Raw genomic sequence first — 22682 nt, forward strand, 5'->3', positions numbered from 1 at the left:
TGATCTCTTTAGCCTCACAGCTCACACCGCCACCCAGTTTAGTGTCATCTGCAAACTTGGAGATATTACACTCAATTCCTTCATCTAAATTGTTAATGTATATTTTAAAGAGCTGGGGTCCCAGCACTGAGCCCTGCAGCACTCCATAGTCACTGCCTGCCATTCTGAAAAGGACCCATTTATCCCGACTCTCTGCTTCCTGTCTGCCAACCAGTTCTCTATCCACGTCAGTACATTACCCCCAATGCCATGTGCTTTGATTTTGCACACCAATCTCTTGGGCGGGACCTTGTCAAAAGCCTTTTGAAAGTCCAAATACACCACATCCACTGGTTCTCCCTTGTCCACTCTGCTAGTTACATCCTCAAAAAATTCCAGAAGATTCGTCAAGCATGATTTCCCTTTCATAAATCCATGCTGACTTGGACCGATCATGAACTTTCCAAATGTGCTGCTATTTCATCCTTAATGATTGATTCCAACATTTTCCCCACTACTGATGTCAGGTTAACAGGTCTATGATTACCCGTTTTCTCTCTCCCTCCTTTTTTAAAAAGTGGTGTAACATTAGCTACCCTCCAGTCCATAGGAACTGATCCAGAGTCGATAGACTGTTGGAAAATGATCACCAATGCACCCATTATTTTTGGGGCCACTTCCTTAAGTACTCTGGGATGCAGACAGTCAGGCCCCAGAGATTTATCGGCCTTCAATCCCATCAATTTCCCAAACACAATTTCCCGCTTTATAAGGATATCCTTCAGTTCCTTCTTCTCACTAGACCCACTGTCCCCTTGTACATCTGGAAGGTTATTTGTGTCTTCCTTCGTGAAGACAGAACCGAAGTATTTGTTCAATTGGTCTGCCATTTCTTTGTTCCCCATTATAAATTCACCTGAATCCGACTGCAAGGGACCTACGTTTGTCTTCACTAATCTTTTTTTCTTCACATATTTATCGAAGCTTTTGCAGTCAGTTTTTATGTTCACTGTAAGCTTCCTCTCGTATTCTATTTTCCCCCTCTAAATTAAACCCTTAGTCCTCCTCTGTTGAATTCTAAATTTCTCCCAGTCCTCAGGTTTGTTGCTTTTTCTAGCCAATTTATATGCCTCTTCCTTGGTTTTAAAACACTATCCTTAATTTCCCTTGTTAGCCACGGTTGAGCCACCTTCCCAGTTTTATTTTTTACTCCAGACAGGGATGTACAATTGCTGAAGTTCATCCATGTGATCTTTAAATGTTTGCCATTACTTATCCACCGTCAACCCTTTAAGTATCCTTTGTCAGTCTATTCTATCCAATTCACGCCTCATACCGTCAAAGTTACCTTTCCTTAAGTTCGGGATCCTAGTTTCCAAATGAACTGTGTCACTCTCCATCTTAATAAAGAATTCTACCATATTATGGTCACTCTTCCCCAAGGGACCTCGCACAACAAGATTGCTAATTACTCCCTTCTCATTACACATCACCCAGTCTAGGGTGGCCAGCTCTCTAGTTGGTTCCTCGACATATTGGTTCAGAAAACCATCCCTAATACATGCCAGGAAATCCTCCTCCACCGCATTGCTACCAGTTTGGTTAGCCCAATCAATATGTAGATTAAAGTCACCCATGATAACTGCTGTACCTTTATTACACACATCCCTTATTTCTTGTTTGATGCTGTCCCCAACCTCACTACTACTGTTTGGTGGTCTATACACAACTCCCACTAGCGTTTTCTGCCCTTTGGTATTCCGCAGCTCCACCGATACCGATACCACATCATCCAGGCTAATGTCCCTCCTTACTATTGCATTAATTTCCTCTTTAACCAGCAGCGCCACCCCGCTTCCTTTTCCTCTCTGTCTATCCTTCCTAAATGTTGAATACCCCTGGATGTTGAGTTCCCAGCCTTGGTCACCCTGGAGCCATGTCTCAGTGATGCTAATTACATCATATCCGTTAACTGCTATCTGCGCAGTTAATTCATCCCACCTTATTCCGAATACTCCTCGCATTGAGGCACAGAGCCTTCAGTCTTGTCTTTTTAACTCACTTTGCCCCTTTAGAATTTTGCTGTAATGTGGCCCTTTTTGTTTTTTGCCTTGGGTTTCTCTGCCTTCCACTTTTATTATTTTCCTTTCTATCTTTTGCTTCTGCCTCCATTTTATTCCCCTCTGTCTCCCTGCATAGGTTCCCATACCCCTGCCATGTTAGTTTAACTCCTCCCCAACAGCATTAGCAAACCCTTCCCCTTGGACATTGGTTCCGGTCCTGCCCAGGTGCAGACCGTCCAGTTTGTACTGGTCTCACCTCCCCCAGAACTGGTTCCAATGTCCCAGGAATTTGAATCCCTCCCTCTTGCACCACTCCTCAAGCCACATATTCATCTGAGCTATCCTGCGATTCCTACTCTGACCAGCACGTGGCACTGATAACAATCCTGAGATTACTACTTTTGAGGTCCTACTTTTTAATTTAGCTCCTAGCTCCCTAAATTCGTCTCGTAGGACCTCATCCCATTTTTTACTTATATCGTTGGTACCTATATGCACCACGACAACTGGCTGTTACCCTCCCTTTTCAGAATGTCCTGCACCCGCTCCGAGACCCTTGCACCAGGGAGGCAACATACCATCCTGGAGTCTCAGTTGCGGCTGCAGAAATGCCTATCTGTTCCCCTTACAATCGAATCCCCTATCACCATAGCTCTCCCACTCTTTTTCCTGCCCTCCTGTGCAACAGAGCCATCCACGGTGCCATGAACTTGGCTGCTGCTGCCCTCCCCTGATGAGTCATCCCCCTCAACAGTACCCAAAGCGGTGTATCTGTTTTGCAGGGGGATGACCGCAGGGGACCCCTGCACTACCTCCCTTCCACTGCTCTTCCTGTTGGTCACCCATCCCCTATCTGGCTGTGTACCCTTTACCTGCGGTAAGACCAACTCGCTAAACGTGCTATTAACATCATTCTCAGCATCGTGTATGCTCCAGAGTGAATCCACCCGCAGTTACAGTGCCTCAGGAGCTGGAGGTGGATACACTTCCCGCACATGTAGTCGTCAGGGACACCGGAAGCGTCCCTGACTTCCCACATAGTACAGGAGGAGCATAACACGTGTCCGAGCTGTCCTGCCATGACTTAACTCTTAGATTAACTTAATTTGGCAACAACAATGCTAAATGTTATTTACTGAAAGAAAGAAAAAGAAAAACTACTTACCAATCACCAACCAATCACTTATCCCCTTGGCTGTGACGTCACCTTTCGATTTCTTTCTACTTCTTTTTGCCTTCTCTCCCTGCTGCAGCTGCACCGGTTGGCCTCTCTGACTCACGGGCTCCCAAGCCTCTCCTTGATGCTGGGCCTTTTGTAGGCCGCCTTGATCTCCCCGCTCCGCCTCTCCGACTCACGATCTCGCGGAGACATCGTTGGTGGTATTTCTCCAACGATTTGAGTGTCTACTGTATATAGTCCACATCTCTGAGGGTGGATATCGCTACAGCCCTTTAGACCATAAGCTTGGTGCCAGATTTGAGGGCCTGATCTTCGAACACTCTCTTCCTCAGGCGACCGAAGCCTGCGCTGGCACACTGAAGGCGGTGTTGGACCTCGTCGTCGATGTCTGCCCTTGCTGATAGTAGGCTGTGCCGTTGATTTTGATGACCAGGGGGCAGTGCTATGCAACATCTCCACCTACACCTGGAAATCCCTGGCCAAAGACCACCCTAAGTGGAGGAATTGCATCCGGGAGGGCCCTCGAGCACCTCGAGTCTCGTCGCCGAGAACGTGCAGAAAACAAGCGCAGGCAGCGGAAAGAGCGTGCGGCAAACCAGACATCACCCCCCACCTTTTTCCTTCAATGACTGTCTGTCCCATCTATGACAGAGATTGTAATTCTCGTATTGGACTGTACAGTCACCTGAGAACTCACTTTTAGAGTGGAAGCCAGTCTTCCTCGATTTTGAGGGACTGCCTATGATGATGATAATGGACCTTATGTAAACTAGATATGATCCAAAACTCAGCTGCCCATGTCCTAACTCACACCAAGTCGCGCTCATCCATCACCCCTGTGCTCACTGACCGACATTGGCTTCCGGTTAAGCAACGCCTTGATTTCAAAATTCTCATTTTTATTTTCAAATCCCTCCATGGCCTCACTCCTCCCTATCTCTGTAATCTCATCTAGCCCCACAACACCCAGAGATGTCTGCGCTGATCCCTCATTATAATCCCTCAACCATTGGTGGCCGTGCCTTCTGTTGCCTAGGCCCCAAGCTCTAGAACTCTCTGCCTAAACCTCTCCACCTCTCTTTCCTGCTTGAAGACGCCCCTTAAAACATACCTCTTTGACCAAGCTTTTGGCTACCAGTGTTAATTTCTCCTTATGTAGCTCGTTGTCAATTTTTTTATCTCGTAATTCTCCTGTGAAGTGCCTTGGGATGTTTCACTACATTAAAGGCGCTACATTAAATACAGGTTGTTGTTGTTAATTTCTTTGCGTCAGTATTTACAGTAGAGGAAGAGGATAGCATGCTGGCCATCCCAAGGAAACTGATGTTGAATCAGTGACGGAGACTCACCAGAATTAACATAAGCAAAATAACAGTGATTAAGAAAATAATGGCACTAAAGGGTAACAAATCCCCAGGACCAGATGGTTTCCACCCCAGGGATTTAAAGTAGGTGAGAACATTGCAGATGCCCCAACTATAATCTTCCAAAGTTCTCTCAATTCGGGAACCATTCCTTTAGATTGGAAAATTGCCCAAGTCACTCTGCTATATAAGAAAGGTGGGAGAGGGAAACAAGGGAATTATAGACCAGTTAGCCTAACATCTGTTGTCGGGAAATTATCCAGAGTCTATAATTAAGGATAGGGTGACTGAACACCTTGGAAATTTTTCAGCTGATTACAGAGAGCCAGTATAGATAATGTAAAGGATAGGTCATGCCAACGTTAGTGTCCTCGGTCAAGCCAACATCCTCAGCATCGAAGCACTGACCACACTCGACCAGCTCCGTTGGGCAGGCCACATTGTTTGCATGCCTGACACAAGACTCCCAAAGCAAGCGCTCTACTCGGAACTCCTACACAGCAAGCGAGCCCAAGGTGGGCAGAGAAAACATTTCAAGGACAACCTCAAAGCCTCTTTGATAAAATGCAACATCCCCACCTACACCTGGGAATCCCTGGCCAAAGACCACCCTAAGTGGAGGAAGTGCATCCGGGAGGGCGCTGAGCACCTTGAGTCTCGTCGCCGTGATCATGAGATAACAAGCACTGCAGCAGAAGGAGCATATGGTAAACCACTCCCACCCACCCTTTCCTTCAACAACTGTCTTTCCCACCTGTGACTGAGTGTAATTCCCGCATTGGACTGTACAGTCACCTATGAACTCACGATTTCGAGGGACTGCCTATGATGATGATGGAGAGGTCATACCTGACAAACCTGATTGAATTTTATTAAGAGCTGACTAAAGTAGTGGACAGTGGAATTTCTATGGACTTCCAGGGCGCATTTGATAAAGTCCCTCATAAGAGACTGTTTAACTCAAGTTGAAGCTCATGGAACGGAGTGAAAATTATTGATCTGGTTAGGAGATTGGCTGAGCGGCAGGAGACAGAGAGTCGGGATAATGGGCAGGTACTCTAATTAGTAGGATGTGTCGAGTGCTGTCGCGCAGGGATCTGTGCTGGGGCCTCAACTATTCACCATATTTATTAATGATTTAGATGATAGGATAGAAAGCCACATATCCAAGTTTGCTGATGACACAAAGTTCGGCGACATTGTAAGCAGTGTTGATGGAAGCATAAAATTTCAAAGAGGTATTAATAGATTAAGCGAATGGGCAAAATTGTGGCAAATTGATTTCAATGTAGACAAGTGTGAGATCATCCACTTTGGACCTAAAAGGATAGAACATAGTACTTTCTAAATCGTGAAAAGCTAGAAACAGTGGAGGTTCAAAGAGACTTGGGGGGTCCATATACATTGCTCATTAAAATGTCATTGACAGGTACAAAACATAATCAAAAAGGCTAGTGGAATGCTGGCCTTTATGTCTAGAGGACTAGGATACATAGAAACACAGAAACATAGAAATTTACAGCGCAGAAGGAGGCTATTTCGGCCCATCGTATCCACGCCGGCCGACAATGAGCCGCACGGCCCTTGGTCAGCAACCCTAAACCTATGAACAATGAAGGAAAGGCAAAGAGCCCAACCAGTCCGCCTCACACAACTACGACACCCCTTATACTGAAACATTCTACACTCACCCCAACCGGAGCCATGTGATCTCCTGGGAAAGGCAAAAAACAGATAAAAACCCAGGCCAATTTAGGGAGAAAAAGTCTGGGAAAATTCCTCTCCGACCCATCCAGACGATCGAAACTAGTCCAGATCATCACCCTGATCATATTCTATTCCCTGCAGTACTTACCATTATATCTGCGCCATCCAACAAAAGGTCATCCAGTCTAATCCCAACTACCAGCTCGAGGTCCGTAACCCTGCAGTTTACTGCACAAGGGGGTGGAAGTTATGCTGCAGCTGTACAAAACCCTGGTTAGACCACACCTGGAGTACTGTGAGCAGTTCTGGGCACCACATTTTCAGAAGGATATATTGGCCGTGGAGGGAGTGCAGTGTAGGTTTACCAGAATGCAACCCGGACTCCAAGAGTTAAATTACGAGAAGAGATTATACAAACTAGGGTTGTATTCCCTGGAATTTAGAAGGTTAAGTGGTGATTTGATCGATGTTTTTAGGGGAACTGATAGCTGGTTGTGGAGTCGAGGACTAGCAGTATAGTCTAAAAAGTAGAGCCAGGCCTTTCAGGAGTAGAGTTCGAAAATACCTCTCTCTACACTCAAAGGATGGTAGAAGTTTGGAACTCTCTTCCTCAAACAGCAATTGCTGCCAAGTCAATTGTTAATTTTAAATCATAGATTGATTTTTTGTCAACAAAGATATTCAGGAATACAGGGCAAAGGTGGGTATATGGAGTTAGGTCACAGATCAGCCATGATCTCATTGAATGGCGGAACAGGCTCAAGGGGCTAAATGGCCTACTCCTGTTCCAATGGGTGCATGCCATCCCCATAAATGTTTCATTGTGCTGCTTTATTTGGTACATTTATTGGTGTCTTGGAGCCTGTGCTTCTGACTGTAAATCTTAGTTTTAAAATTTAAACAAAACTCATTACTTCAACTCCACTCCCTATTTTATTCCAAATCTTGGCAATTCTACAAGTACAATGAGAAGATTTGTAAAATAAAGGAGATCGGTTGAAGGGTGGGCCTGGAACCTATCTGGTCCTGATAGGCTCTAATTCCATCTGCCAAATAAACTGATTGATTGATACTGACCACTTCCAATGCCAAAAAAACAACTTATTTTTCTCGTCATACACTGAGCTGAAATGGTGTCAGTCTCCTTAAAAAGCTGGTGGTTGTCATGTATTATAATTCGCTGTACTCACCTTCCTGGCACAATCCTGTAGTATGAGGTCAGGAATTTTCCAATTCTACCCCATTGAGAGTCCCCCATGTTTCTCAAGGTGAGAACGACGGAGCCCAGTAAGGATCACACTGAGATTGGTAGGAAGCCAACAAACAGGATTCCCAAGGCAGCTAAGGGGAAACATTGTAATTGCAGGAGCTAAGGGCGTGCTTAAATGGAACAAAATCTACAATTCCCCATCCCAAAGTCTCTCGTTTAATTCTATGGAAACTCATGAAAACAGCTTATAGAACCATTTGGGCACGGGCAGAGGGATTATTATTGCACTGGCTACAGCAAAATCATAAACCATTCAGAAAGAACGGATTTTCAATTTTGCTGCACCCAGCACAGGAAAAACCTTCCCTCATAACCATTTTAATGAAAAGTAACAGACTAAGAAAAATGAAATTTTTCAAACAAGTTTATAAATTCTGGATATATGTAGCAGCATATGTTCAATTATAAACGCTCAACTTTTATTAGGATCAATTCCTGAAGGTGTCACTTTGTGTTTTTGTTCATATGATCCCATCCGAGCATCAAATGATAACACGTCAACAGCTAACTGGATGTTAGCTCCGTAGGAACAATGTCTAAAACCAAACAGGTTGGGTGTTCCTAGCTGATGAATATGGAAGCACTTTTTCACTGAATAATTTGTAAACAAATAACAGAATCTGTGGGGAATACCGATTAGAGGATATGATTTCATTTTGTTTGCTAACCATACAGACCGTACCACAGAGTGGCACGAGATAAGCTTTCAGTGTCTGCAAAGCCAGGTTGATTAAAAAAATGCGACAGAGTCCCTAAATGTTTTCCAGCACTTATCTACCTGGATTCAGTCTGGGTTTTGATACATCACCATGGCCTTGTCAATCTAAAGTGGAGGTCCATGCACAAATGTTGTTCTCTAAAATTGCACTGCAACACCTACGCACAGAGGAGGTGAGCACACGTTTACATTTATGACACACGCCGAATTCCCATTGCCACAATGGAAAATGTCAACTGGGTTTCTTCCATTTCCACACAGGACGGGAGCGAAAAATTAAGTGAACAGTCACCGCAGACCACTTGCAACATCTACCACTGGCTGGTTGCACAGCTAGATTGTTGAAGGCCTCACAGAAGATTACCTGCTCACCCACTTGGAAAATGACATAACAGTGCAGGAAAGCCAATAGAAAGGGAATGAGAGAAAATATAGCTGTCTTCATAAACCAAAAAAATTCCATGTCTGTAAACCAGCAGAGGACACTCCTGCATTCTGCCCATGGCAGGCAGGCCAATCTTCAGCAGAACAGGAACCAATGAGTCATATCATACACTATTCAGTACAACAGCTGAGAAGGTGTCTCAGTCGTGAAATCACAAATATAACAAGCACATCAACAGCTGTATTAGGATGCCCAACAATTGCATCATTACATATATTCATTTGCACAAAATAGACTATTGGGGAACTCTCCTACATGAAATCAGTTTGGCTTGCCCCAACCCAGTTCCTAATGGATACAATCCTACACCACAAAACTGAATACAATTTGGTATTAATTGGCAATCTCATTTAAAGAAGCTATAAAGATGGCTGGCATCAAAATAGGGGAAAAAACACTTTGCTGCTCTTCTTCGGTGATCTTCTAAGGCTGGAGTTAAGATACATAAAGGTACAGAATAAAACCAACTTTACTTTAAACATAGTTGTACTCAATTTTGGCGTGGAGAAACAAAAATAGGAAAGTGTTACCATTTCCTAACACTAATGTGTCTTACATAATTCATACAACTTTCCACCTTGGTCTCTTGGTACAACTTTTTAAAGAACATTTTGAAACCTAAAATGACATTTCGTCGATTAATTTCACAACAAAATGCAAGCCAAACAAGAATGTAACAAATCTGCAATCTGCACTTTCATTCCATGCATTATAAGCTATGCTATGAATTGTCTTTGAAATCACAATTTGTGCTTCTTCCACAAAGGGAACAAAGATCACGACTGAGACATTAGGAAAGCACCAGCCTTTTTATTACATGAACGAAATAGAGTATCAAAATGGAGCATAATGTGAATTCTGATCTGTAATGGAAATCAAGTTCCAATCAATGCATGAGTAAACCAAATCACCACACTAATATAACAGGCATATTTTTATGATCAACTGAAATTACATTTCACCAACTTGATGCTTTTCTCACCTCAATGGGATATCTTTTTCCTTCGAGGCTGTGCTCGGAACCTGGGAAACCCCTATTCTGACCCCAGTGAAATTCCAGCTTTTCTGCTTTAAATCTGCCTGGAAGGTCAGCTCCACTGACAAAATAATCATCCTTCAACAGAACAGCAACTGAAAGATAACAAGATAGCAAAAGGTTTGTTAGCAAGTCACAGGCATAAAAAGGCTTGAACACATATCTATAACTTGTTAAAAATCGTACAAACCTCCTTTTCTACACTACATCACTGCCTACTGTCACATGTTGTATCAACTGTTTTTCCATTATATATTCCTATGTCCACATTTATTATCCGTTTTATCTATATGAGCACATCAATCTGAATGTGTAATCTAGCCACGAGGCTCCCACAAATTACTGACAGAGCATTTTTATCATATACCATTTTTTTCTCGGACACTGAAATACCTAATGTCCAAATTTCAGGTTTGAACAAAATCATAAAATTCAAACATTGCATGCTTCACAATAGCACATTTACATGTATCCATCGAATTGGCTTTTATGTCTTTGACTGACTTAACTAAAGTTTTTACTAGAAAGCTACAGCCACTCCCAACAGCCTGGGCTTGGACTTAATAGTCTTGCTCTGAGCTAAATTTGGATTATGCAGTCAGAGCATGTGCATTACACCTAATTGTCTAGGATGCATCAGTACCTTTTCGTCTGCTGAACTGATTAAATATTTTCCTTCAGCTTCCATCATGTTCTATCAGTAGCTTCTCCTCAAATATTTTTTTTAAAAAACAAGGCCAAATTTCAAAAGCTTTATTGACATCAAATTTATATTGAATGATTTAAACCTACATGCGTTTTGTTAATAAACTGATGTGGACAGGCAGAGAAAATTTCCTTATTCCAATTTAATTGTTTTAAATGTTTTTTTAAATTTTGAAAGCAAAGAAAGCGTCTTTGAGGGTAACAGGTAGAAAGGAAGGAAACAGCTTGTGACTTTTTGCTATCTGCCTAAGGGGGGGAGGGGGGGCCTTGGCCACATTGCATTTGAAGGTTTATCTAGGAGTGTGCAGGCAGTACATTTCAGCAGCTGCTTACTGCTCAGCCTTGCACACATGGCTTCACAGCGGCAGAGGGCTGTATCTAGGTTTTCCGATGACTCCCTACATATACTTGTGGAGGTAGTCTAAGCGCGCAGGTAGGTCTTCTTCTCTGCTGATGGGCACGAGAGACCTCCCCAGGAGACAAAAAGAACCTGGCTGGATATAGCAGAAGAGGTGAAAAGCAGGAATGGACTGAGGCGGACCTGGGTGCAGTGTCGGAAGCGCTTCAATGATCTTATGAAATCAGGAGATGAATGCAAAGCCACACTCAACTTCATCCTGCTGTGCCTCTCATCACATCCCCATCACTCGATCTTCCAAAGCCAACTCCTGCACATAATTGCACATATCAACATACCTTGCATGTCCATCCATCCCTCTCGCTATTTACATACTCACATCTGCATCTGACTAACGCAATCATACCAACTAAGACCACACAAGGAGGCCATTAGGCATTGGCATCACACTCCCTCATAGTCATCTTCTAAAGATGTAACCCACACATTCCTTACATTCAGGCCACCGCTCTCACTCAAATTTCTCTTCTTTCCTTCCTTGCAGGAGAAAAGAGCCAACAATATCAGGAAGAGAGAGAACCAGAGGCGGCCCTCCATTATTCACCACATTAACTGCAGCAGAGGAGGTCGCCTTGGATGTCTCCGGAGTTGCAGAGCAGCTGGCAATGGGAGACGGAGAGTGAGGGACCCCTCAGCAACCTGGTGACAGAATTGCTTCTCATACAGCCACATGGCGTACTGCAGTCACTCATATGGTGAGTGATGTCAGCATTCAGTGAATGTTCATCTTGTGCATAATGCCATCATTACCCACTGTTAATATCATATTTCTAAATCATCAAGCATCCACCTCCCCCCGCTGTCCCCCCCGCTCAGGCGGAAGAGAAAGACGACTCCTCCAGCCTCTGCAGGTGCACCATCACCAGACATAAGCACCAGCGCAGATACGCGCACCTTGGTGGATCCTATGCGAGATAGAGCAGTGTTGTCACATGGAAGTGGGGGAATTCTCTCAACATGTCCACACTTTTCCTCTGTTAGCAACCCGTCAGTCAGAGCTCTAGATGCCTCTCCTAGGATCACGATGGCCGAGTCCGCCCTTGCACAGTCACAGGAGGAGCAGACTTTAACAGGGTCATCAGAGGCTCCAAAACTTGGAGGATGCCCACCAAAAGTGTCTACGCAGCCACAGCAGGGAACTGAGCAGCCTGCCTCTGTATCTTCTGAAGCCACAGGCGTTGCACCTTGTAGAAATACGCGTAAAAGAAAAATGACACAGAAGTAGATGTACAAGGGTAAGCACATGGGCATTTAAAGAAATGTTTTTGCTAAGATTCCATTCCTGTTATGTCACAGATAAAACTATTCATTTTCACCACTTTCTGGTCATGCCCATTTTTGTTTACTACTTTGGAAATAGCATAGTGAGTTGGAGTGAATGGTGAGACATAACGTTACCTCTGGCAATGGGGGTCAGTATGAAATGAATGGCTTGGTCATTGTAGGAGGTGGGCGGGGAAGAGAACCTGGCACAGCATGTGGCAACCACATGGGTGTAATGAAGGAAGTTAAGTAAATCTTGCCACAATGAGGCCATCCCTGGCCTCCCGGGCAGCAATGTGTTCTGGTGCTGCTGGCACCTAAACCTCAGGTTCCTCCTCATCTTCCAGCTGATGCTCCTGCTGCTCTGAAAAGGCCGTGCCTTGCTCCTCATGCAGTGTTAATCCTCACTGCTGCGCTAATCAGCACGCAGCGGACCACGACGATTCTGGAGATCCTGGCTGGTGCGTACTGAAGGGCTCCTCCAGATCTGTCAAGGCATCTGAAGTGCATTTTCAGCATGCCTACTGTCTGCTCTATAATACATCTAGTGGACATGGGGCTTTCATTATATCTCTCCTCGGCCTCAGCACTTGGCCTCGTCAAGGGTGTCATGAACCACGTCTTCAGTGGATAGCCTTTGTCTCCAAGCAGCCAGCCGGAAAGTGTGTTTGGTGGTGCGAAGCGCTGAGGGTGGGTGGACTGGCACAGCAGGCAGCTGCCAGGGAATTTGGTGCACACATGCATGATGATCTTCCTATAGTTGCAGATGAGCTGGAGATTGAAGGAGTGGAAGCACTTGCGATTGACAAATACTCCTGGATGATGATGGAGTGCCCTGATGGCAGTCAATGATGCCCTGTACCCGTGGGAATTCAGCCAGAGCCGCAAAGCCAAGCTGCCGCTCAGTCACATTGCTTTCCTCAGTGGCAAAGTTGATATAATTGGCTGACTTGTCAAACAGGATATTGGTAACCTGTGTGATGCATCTGTGGGTGGCCAACTGCGAGATGCCGCAAATGTCTGCTGCAGATCCCTGGAAGGTGCCTGAGGCGAAGAAGTTGAGAGCGCTGGTGACTGACAGGCACTGGTAAGGCATTTCTACCAGGTCCTCTGGGCTGCAGGTTTGGTTCCAGCAAGCTGCGAATGTCTGTGACGACCTGGTGCAACAGCTTGAGCCTCCTTTGGCACTCCTGCTCAGTCACGTAAGGAAGTTCACGCTCTGCCTTTATACCCTGTGCTGGGGGTATTGCCTCCGGCGCAGTGCAGCCCTGCTCTGATGTCCTCTATTCTATGGAGCATCAGATCATTGAAGAGAAGGTTGGTGGTGCTGTTACTGCTGCTGGTGTGCCTGGTGCTGCTCGTGTTGGCACTCATTGTGATCCAATACTGAGGACCAAGATGAGACAGTAAAACCTCACCCATGCTGATATAATGGATGGCAGGTAAAGTAGAGATCGGAGAAGCAATCTGTCAATGGTGTGTAGGTTGTAGCAATGAGGTGAGAGTGTCTTCCAAATTTGCAGAATAGATTTGCAAACTGTAGGTACCTAAATCTATGCTCAAAAAGCACTCAACAAGAGCCTTGCTCTTCGTAATGTAAGCAGGTGTCATGTTGCAGTATTTATTGGAATAAGGGGCCGCCCATTTAAAACTGAGATGAGGAGGAATTTCTTCTCTCAGAGGGTTGTAAATCTATGGAATTCTCTGCCCCAGAGAGCAGTGGAGACTGGGTCTTTGAATATATTTAAGGCGGAGATAGACAGATTTTTGAGCGATAAGGGAATAAAGGGTTATGGGGAGCGGACAGGGAAGTGGAGCTGAGTCCATGATCAGATCAGCCATAATCTTACTGAATGGTGGAGCAGGCTCGAGAGGTCACATGGCCTACTCCTGCTCCTATTTCTTATGTTCTTATGTTTCTCTGCTCCACAGTAATGACCTCGCTCAATGGCCACTGAGCTTCTCCTCAGCTTGACAGACGTGGTTCCCGAGCTGCGTGATTCCCGTGGTCATGCAGTGAAATTCAAAAGGTCTGGTTAAAAACATGGTTAAGGGTCTGACAACGATACTAATCTAAATTAGGTCGCCTGCCTCCGCTGTTCGGATCAATGCATGCTGGCAAATGCACCCGAGCTAAAGGCGCTAGGAAGGGAATGACGGCAGGTTCCTGACATGCTCCAATTTATTCCAACTTTTACTCCTGACCTGCTTCCAATTCCACACGCACAGCAGCATGAAAATTCCGGCCTAACTCTCTGTTCACACCTCCACCACCTCCAGTAGCACGACTCTCAAATCTTTAGTCCCCTGCTTCCCTTCTCCTACAATCAGTGCACCACACCTCCTCTTCATCCTACTCATACACTCACCACTATTGAAACCCTCACATCTGACACACGGCATACCAGTTATTCACCCATGATAGGCACATTCTCTATAAACACCTCACAAGACTGTCACTATCTTGTCGGAGACAAATTTCAATCTCACCGTACACACTCTGTGACAAACTGCAGGTGCTTTCACCAGCCACTTTTCTCTCTATGCTCTCCCTTTTACACAAAAGCTAATCCTTGTCCCTTTCTTTCATTTCATGTGCTGGCATGAACATACCTCTGCCAGTTGGGGAAGAGGAAGCCAGCATCCTGATGATGCAGCAATCCTCGTTTTCACCATTGCAACCACCAGCTCAGATACTGACACCACACGTACTTTACATGTGGTGAATCACTGGCCACAAGTGTGCAGGTACTGGGACAGGGGGACAGGACGCCACAGGTGCCAGCTCACTGGAGGGCGAGATCACCAACTGCAGAGGACTCGGATGCTAACTTCGAGGGCCCAGCCTACCGAAGGCGGCTGATGGGCACAACCTGCCAGCGAGTTTGCGCACAAAGGCTAAAATTATGGAGGTGTCCAGCTCCAACTTGTCTCAAGGCTTTGCGCAGAGCATGGAGACCATTCTGTCCAACACGGACTGAGCGGTCAGCTCCACAAACATGGCAGTGGTGCTCACTGTCCAGCTCCCACCTCTATTGGTAATGCCACTACCCCCCTTCATCCATGGCTGAAAATCCTACTCTGGGTATCCACAACTTCACTCCCTCCACCAGTCTTCCCACTCTTGGTACTCCCGCCTTTCTCAAGCCTAGCTTAAAAATATCACCAGCACTGTTAATAAAAATTATATTTGACTTATTCAATCATTAAATCAGTGACCCTAATACTATACTGTATGCTACAGAGCATAAAAGTGAATGTGCTCTGACTCGCCACGGGCAACACCATGGAAGATCTGCTTGTGGTCTTATAAAAACAGAACAGGGCCTGGATTTTCGCCGACTTTGTGACCGGGTTTTCACTGCGGAGGGTCATAAGAACATAAGAAATAGGAGCAGGAGTAGGCCATACGGCCCCTCGAGCCTGCTCCGCCATTCAATAAGATCATGGCTGATCTGATCTTGGGCTGAGCTCCATTTCCCTGCCCGCTCCCTATAGCCTTTGACTCCCTTATCACTCAAAAATCTGTCTATCTCCGCCTTAAATATATTCAATGACCCAGCCTCCACAGCTCTCTGGGGCAGAGAATTCCACAGATTTACAACCCTCAGAGAAGAAATTCCTCCTCATCTCAGTTTTAAATGGGTGGCCCCTTATTCTGAAACTCTGTCCCCTAGTTCTAGTTTCCCCTATCAATGGATCGTCGGGCACCTCTTTGCAGCGGTGCTTCCACGTACCACCGGGGAGAGTTGCGCCGACGTGCAACACCGCGGACTGCGTTACTGTCGTACTTACAGCACTCTACCGACCCTTACACCATGCCCAGAATACCGCCAGGGTCAAACCTGTCGGTGCAGCCCTGCCAGCAGCCGTAAGTATGAAGATCTGCAAAAAGGTGAGTTAAAGTTTTCATTTTTTTATTATTTTTCAGCGATTTAGTAGGTAAGGGTTTTTTGAATGTTTTGTAACTGTTTTTTTGCAATTTTTTTTGTTTTTTCCCCCTCCCAAGGCCTCTCTCTCAGCGATACCGGCCCCGGACTAAAGTTGTTAAAACACGCGGTTTGCGCCACAAATCCTCATGCAATGCCGATTTTACCGATGCGATGCAAAGGCCAAAAGTTAGGCCTAAAAACAGAAATTTTGGCGTAAAACTACCGTTTTTGCCGAAAACCGAAAATCTAGGCCCTGTGTCTGTCACACAACAAACACTACTCTCTAATTTTTGGGTCACACCTCAATAAAAAAATTTAAAGAAACAAACGTACCCATTAGATGCAGGAGACAAAATTGCTTTTTTTCATACTTTTTTTTTGAAAAAAAGAGGAAGCAAGCCAAGATTTTGACTTGTCACCCAATAAAACTCTGATCTCAACACAGTGGTTACTGACCAGCAATTATACTTTGTAGTCTAGCTTAAAGGAACACAGCACCACCTCATCAACCAAACAATAACATTGCATGTTATAACATAGCTCTTATAAAATAACAAATAACTTGACTTAAAGAGAATAATGCCATAGATAATCGATTAACCTTTATTAAAATATTGCATTCTAAGTAACCATGAAAAGAAATAATGTAATCAGGCACATATAAAAATCAATTTCATATCCAGCTTCCTGTATGGCTTAGAGGCATGGACCATGTACAGTTGACACCTCAAGTCGCTGGAGTTATATCACCAACAATGTCGCCGCAAGATCCTACAAAACCCCTGGGAGGACAGGCGTACCAATATCAGCATCCTCGTCCAGGCTAACTTCCCCAGCATTGAAGCACTGACCACACTCGATCAGCTCCGCTCGGCAGGCCACATAGTTCGCATGCCAGACACGAGACTCCCAAAGCAAGTGCTTTATACGGAGCTCCTTCACGGCAAATGAGCCAAAGGTGGGTAGCGGAAACATTACAAGGGCACCTTCAAACCTCCCTGATAAAGTGCGACATCCCCACTGACAGCTGGGAGTCCCTGGCCAAAGACCGCCCTAAGTGGAGAAAGTGCATCCGGGAGGGCGCTGAGCACTTCGAGTCTCAATGCCGAGAGCATGCAGAAATCAAGCGCAGGCAGCAGAAAGAGCGTGCGGCAAACCAGTCCCACTCACCCCTTCCCTCAATGACTATCTGTCCCACCTATGACAGAGTCTGTGGCTCTCGTATTGGACTGTTCAGCCATCAAAGAACTCACTTCTGGAGTGGAAGCAAGTTTCCTTGATTCCATGGAACTGCCTATGATGATGATGATGTGAAAGCCCATTGATAAATGATTGGCAAAGCTAACTGAATGACTGACTGATAATTTGCTTGGACGTCAACCCTTTATAACGAAGGCCACACTCTGAAATGATCCAGTAATTCTTTGTCTGAACAATGAAAAAAGAATGATAATCTTCAAATATTATGTTTCATACAAATATTAAGATGCTTGACAACTGTGTGAAACTATTATACAACTAAGACATGAATATAAATCGATTTAATCAAAAATATGATTAAACAAAGGGACTATAGTCATGTCACCATGTTGCGACCAGAAGATATATTTTGCACTGCTACAGGTTTGGCTCATCCCATTCATAAATGAGAAGATTTACTTTCAGATCATCCAGTTAAATCTAAAATCAATAATTAATTAGACCACTTGTAATTATTTTTCTGATCTAGATGAATCATTAAAAGGATAATTTTCAGGCAGCATAATTTGGAATGTTCTCATAATTATTCATTGACAGTCGCTGATTCCTTATAGTCAACTGCAATACAACCATTTTCAGTGCTATGTAATGACAGGTTCTGATTTCACTGCATATTCTGGCTGTGTACTTTGATAATAATGGATGTATACTTCTGTCCCTCGAAAAGCTGATTTGGGAGTAATTTTGGAATAATGTAAAACAAAACTGTTTGGAATATATTGGGGGTTTTCAGTGCTTTTCAGTTAATGTGTATTTGCATTGGGTGTTGTCTTGTGATTTCGGGATACAGTACTGCAATACAAAATACTCTTGTGGCACTGCTGGCTTCATTGAGATGAATTGGCACAATGTTGTCTCTATAAACATGTCATCTTTCGACTGGTATGAAGTGGTATGACACACAAACCAGCATAAAATGGAAATATAATTACTATACAATGAAGATGGGACTTCAACTAGATTAATTAGCAATCTTGTTGTGCGAGGTCCCTTGGGGAAGAGTGACCATAATATGGTAGAATTCTTCATTAAGATGGAGAGTGACACTGTTAATTCTCAGACTAGGGTCCTGAACTTAAAGAAAGATAACTTCAATGGTATGAGACGTGAATTGGCTAGGATAGATTGCCGAATGATACTTAATGGGTTGACGATAGATAGGCAATGGCAGACATTTAAAGATCACATGGATGAACGACAACAATTGTACATCCCTGTCTGGTATAAAAATAAAACGGGGAAGGTGGCTCAACCGTGGCTAACAAGGGAAATTAAGGATAGTGTTAAATCCAAGGAAGAGACAGAAAATTGGCCAGAAAAAGAAGCAAATCTGAGGACTGGGAGAAATTCAGAATTCAGCAAAGGAGGGCTAAGGGTTTAATTAGGAGGGGGAAAATAGAGTATGAGAGAGTGAGCTTGCAGGGAACATAAAAACTGACTGCAAAAGCTTCTATAGATATGCGAAGAGAAAAAGATCAGTGAAGACTAATGTAGGTCCGTTGCAGTCAGAATCAGGTGAATTCATAATTGGAAACAAGGAAATGGCAGACCAATTGAACAAATACTTTGGTTCTGTCTTCACTAAGGAAGACACAAATAACCTCCCGAAAATACTAGGGGACCGAGGGTTTAGCGAGGAGGAGGAACTGAGGGAACCGAGGGAAATTCTTATTAGTCAGTAAATGGTGTTAGGGAAATTGATGGGATTGAAGGCCAATAAATCCCCAGGGCCTGATAGTCTGCATCCCAGAGTACTTAAGGAAATGGCCCTAGAAATAGTGGATGCATTGGTGGTCATTTTCCAGCATTCCATGGACTCTGGATCAGTTCCTATGGATTGCAGGGTAGCTAATGTAACCCCACTTTTTGAAAAAGGAGGGAGAGAGAAAATAGGGAATTATAGACCTGTTAGCCTGACATCGGTAGTGGGGAAAATGCTGGAATCAATTATTAAAGATGTAATAGCAGCGCATTTGGAAAGCAGTGACAGGATCGGTCCAAGTCAGCATGGATTTATGAAAGGAAAATCATGTTTGACAAATCTCCTAGAATTTTTTGAGGATGTAACTCGTAGAGTGGATAAGGGAGAACCAGTGGATGTGGTGCATTTGGACTGTCAAAAAACTTTTGACAAGGTCCCACACAAAAGAGATTAGTATGCAAAATTAAGGCACATGGTATTGGGGGTACTGTAGTGACGTGGATAGAGAACTGGTTGGCAGACAGGAAGCAAAGAGTTAAAATAAACGGGTCCTTTTCAGAATGGCAGGCAGTGACTAGTGGGGTACCGCAAGGTTCAATGCCGGGACCCCAGCTATTTACAATATATATTAATGATTTAGACGAAGGAATTGAATGTAATTATCTCCAAGTTTGCAGATGACACTAAGCTGGGTGGCAGTGTGAGCTGTGAGGAGGATGCTAAGAGGCTGCAGGTTGACTTGGATAGGTTAGGTGAGTGGGCAAATACATGGCAGATGCAGTTTAATGTGGACTAATGTGAGGTTATTCACTTTGGTGGCAAAAACACGAAGGCAGATTATTATCTGAATGGTGACAGATTAATAAAAGGGGAGGTGCAACAAGACCTGGGTGTCATGGTACATCAGTCATTGAAAGTTGGCATGCAGGGACAGCAGGCAGTAAAGAAAGCAAATGGCATGTTGGCCTTCATCGCGAGAGGACTCCAGTTCGTTGGATATATTCAAAAGGGAGTTAGATGTGGCCCTTATGGCTAAAGGGATCAAGGGGTATGGAGAGAAAGCAGGAATGGGGTACTGAGGTGAATGATCAGCCATGATCTTATTGAATGGTGGTGCAGGCTCGAAGGGCCGAATGGGCTGCTCCTGGACTTATTTTCTATGTTTCTAATACGTTTCAGTCTTTCTTTGATGGGGGATGGCTTCATACAGACTCATGCAAATTGGACATTTTAAGCCAGTATTCCGTGGCCAGCAAGCTCAGCTTCTCACTGCAGACTATTATTAATGACAAGTAGAAAATTTCACTGTGCAGCAATTGCATCTTTTAAATGTGTAGGAACCTTGGGAAAGAGCCCTGCAGCAACATTTCAAAGTCAACTGATTCCAACACAGAGGAAATGCAAAGTGTTCTGAGCTGCGAAAGAAGTCCTGAGGCCACATAGCATCATGAAAGGTCTAAACAGGGCGATAACCACTTACAACTGACTAAAGACAAAGTTAACAGCAATAGTACAATTTCTTGCTCATAATTGTATTTTATCTCAACACACGATGGTTAAGTCAGCACTTGGGGTAAGATTAATTCATTTGGTTGCAGAGTTAATGGGCCCAAGTTTCGGGCCGTGCCTAGAACGGCGCAGCCCCGACCTGGACGCCCGTTTTTCGTGCCACAAAGTGCGCCCAAAAAACTTCCAGATTCTCCGGTTCCCTGCAGGTTGTTTGCAGCTCAGCGCAGCGCAGCACGAGCTGTGGGGGGCAGAGCCAGGTCCCTGAGCTGAAAACAGTGCCGGGACCTCTGCACATGCGCGCTACAGTGGGCGCGCATGTGCAGTAGCTCCAGGCGCCCAAAACTGTGTGGGAGGGGCCCGAAGCACGAAGCCCCTAGCCCTGGCCCAATGGCCACACTGGGGCTGCGTGCATAAGGCTGCCTCCCACGCCCAGCTCCTGCTTCCTCCCGACCCGACCTGACTCCGGCTCCCACCCCCACCCCCCCACCGGACCGCCCCCCCCCCACCCCCGACCGGACCTCCGCTTCCCCCGCTCCCGACCTTCCCCCCCCCCGTCCGTTCCCGACGCCCCCCCCTCCCCGACCGACCTCCGCTCCAACCTCCGCCCCCCCCCCCTCAACCGACCTCCGCTCCCAACCGATCTCCGCCCCCCCCCCCCCGACCAATCTCCCCCCCCCACACCGATCTCCGACCGACCAACCTCCCTCCCCTCCGCCCCGACCCGTGCTCCCGACCCCCCCGGACCCGACGCCACCTACCTGTCAATCCGGTAAGTCTAAGCTCGAAGTCTTGGGCCCAGCCGGACCCGGCCTGTTCAGCCTCCCTCTCCTTTCTTTCTCTCTCTCCCTTCTCTCTCTCTTCCCCCCTCCCCTCCCTCCCTCCCTTCTCTCACCCCCCCTCCCTCCCTCCCTTCTCTCACCCCCCCTCCCTCCCTCCCTTCTCTCACCCCCCCCTCCCCTTCCTCCCTTCTCTCACCCCCCTTCCCCTCCCTTCTCTCACCCTCTCCCCCTCCCTCCTCTCCCCCCTCCCCTCCCTCAACCCCCCTCCCCTCCCTCCCTTCTCACCCCCCAACCCCTTCTCCCCCACTACACCCCCTCTCCCCCACTCCACCAACCCTCCTCTCCCACCCCTCCACCCCCCCTCCCCATCCTTCCCCTCCCCTCCACCCCTCGCTGTCAGAAACACAGACACTGACAGAGAGTGAGAGACACACACAGACAGACAGAGAGATAGAGACACTGACAGAGACACACTGGGGGGGGCATCCCAGCACGCTGTTGGAGGGCTCCCGGTGCTACAGTCGGTAAGTAGAAAATGTTTTATTTATTGATTTAAAAAAAAATATTTCTTATTAATTTTTTTTGATTGATTTATTGGTTGATTTATTGATGTTTTTATCATTTGTTATTGATGATGGCTGTTTATTTGTAAAACTGAAGTGTTTAATGTTTGTAAACTTCCCTTTAAACCCCCCTCCCCCCATTCCCTACGCCTGATTTGTAACCTACGCCTGATTTTCTAAAGTGTAGACAAGGTTTTTTCGAGCGTACAAAAATCTTCACTTACTCCATTCTAAGTTAGTTTGGAGTAAGTTTTCACTGCTGAAACTTTGAAAACAGGCGGACACGCCCCCTTTTGAAAAAAAAATTCTGTTCCAAAGTGAAACTGTTCTAACTGACTAGAACTGGAGCAAACTAAATGCCGAGAGTTTGAATTTCTAAGATACTCCGTTCTGCACCAGTTGCTCCAAAAAATCAGGAGCAACTGAGGCCGAAACTTGGGCCCAATATTGGTAGTTAATGCATACCTAAAAAATACAACAGCTAGTTATAAACTTTCATTTCACCCTGAATCATTAAAAAAAAGACTAACATTTATGTAGCACCTTTCACGGCCACCGGACGTCCCAAAGGGCTTTACAGCCAATGAAGTACTATTTTGAAGTGTGGTCACTGTTGTAAATAGGAAATGCGGCAGCCAATTTGTGCTCAGCAAGCTCCCACAAACAGCAGTGTGGTAATGACCAGATAATCTGTATTTGTTATGTTGAGTGAGGGATAAATATTGGTCAGATCACCTGGGATAATTCTCCTGCTCTTCTCCGATATAGTGCCATGGGATCTTTTACGTC

General features: G+C 45.3%; 1 protein-coding gene across 1 annotated transcript in view; it reads right to left on the reverse strand.

Moving 5' to 3' along the window:
* The window catches only part of LOC139276752 (receptor-type tyrosine-protein phosphatase gamma-like), an 824375-nt gene that overhangs the window by 435424 nt on the left and 366269 nt on the right, over nucleotides 1-22682 (reverse strand). Inside the window, exon 4 of the mRNA XM_070894762.1 lies at nucleotides 9709-9857. Within this exon, the coding sequence (XP_070750863.1) occupies nucleotides 9709-9857 (149 nt within the window). The remainder of the gene's footprint in view (nucleotides 1-9708; nucleotides 9858-22682) is intronic.

This window comes from Pristiophorus japonicus, chromosome 12 (assembly GCF_044704955.1).
Source record: "Pristiophorus japonicus isolate sPriJap1 chromosome 12, sPriJap1.hap1, whole genome shotgun sequence".
NCBI lineage: Eukaryota > Metazoa > Chordata > Chondrichthyes > Pristiophoridae > Pristiophorus > Pristiophorus japonicus.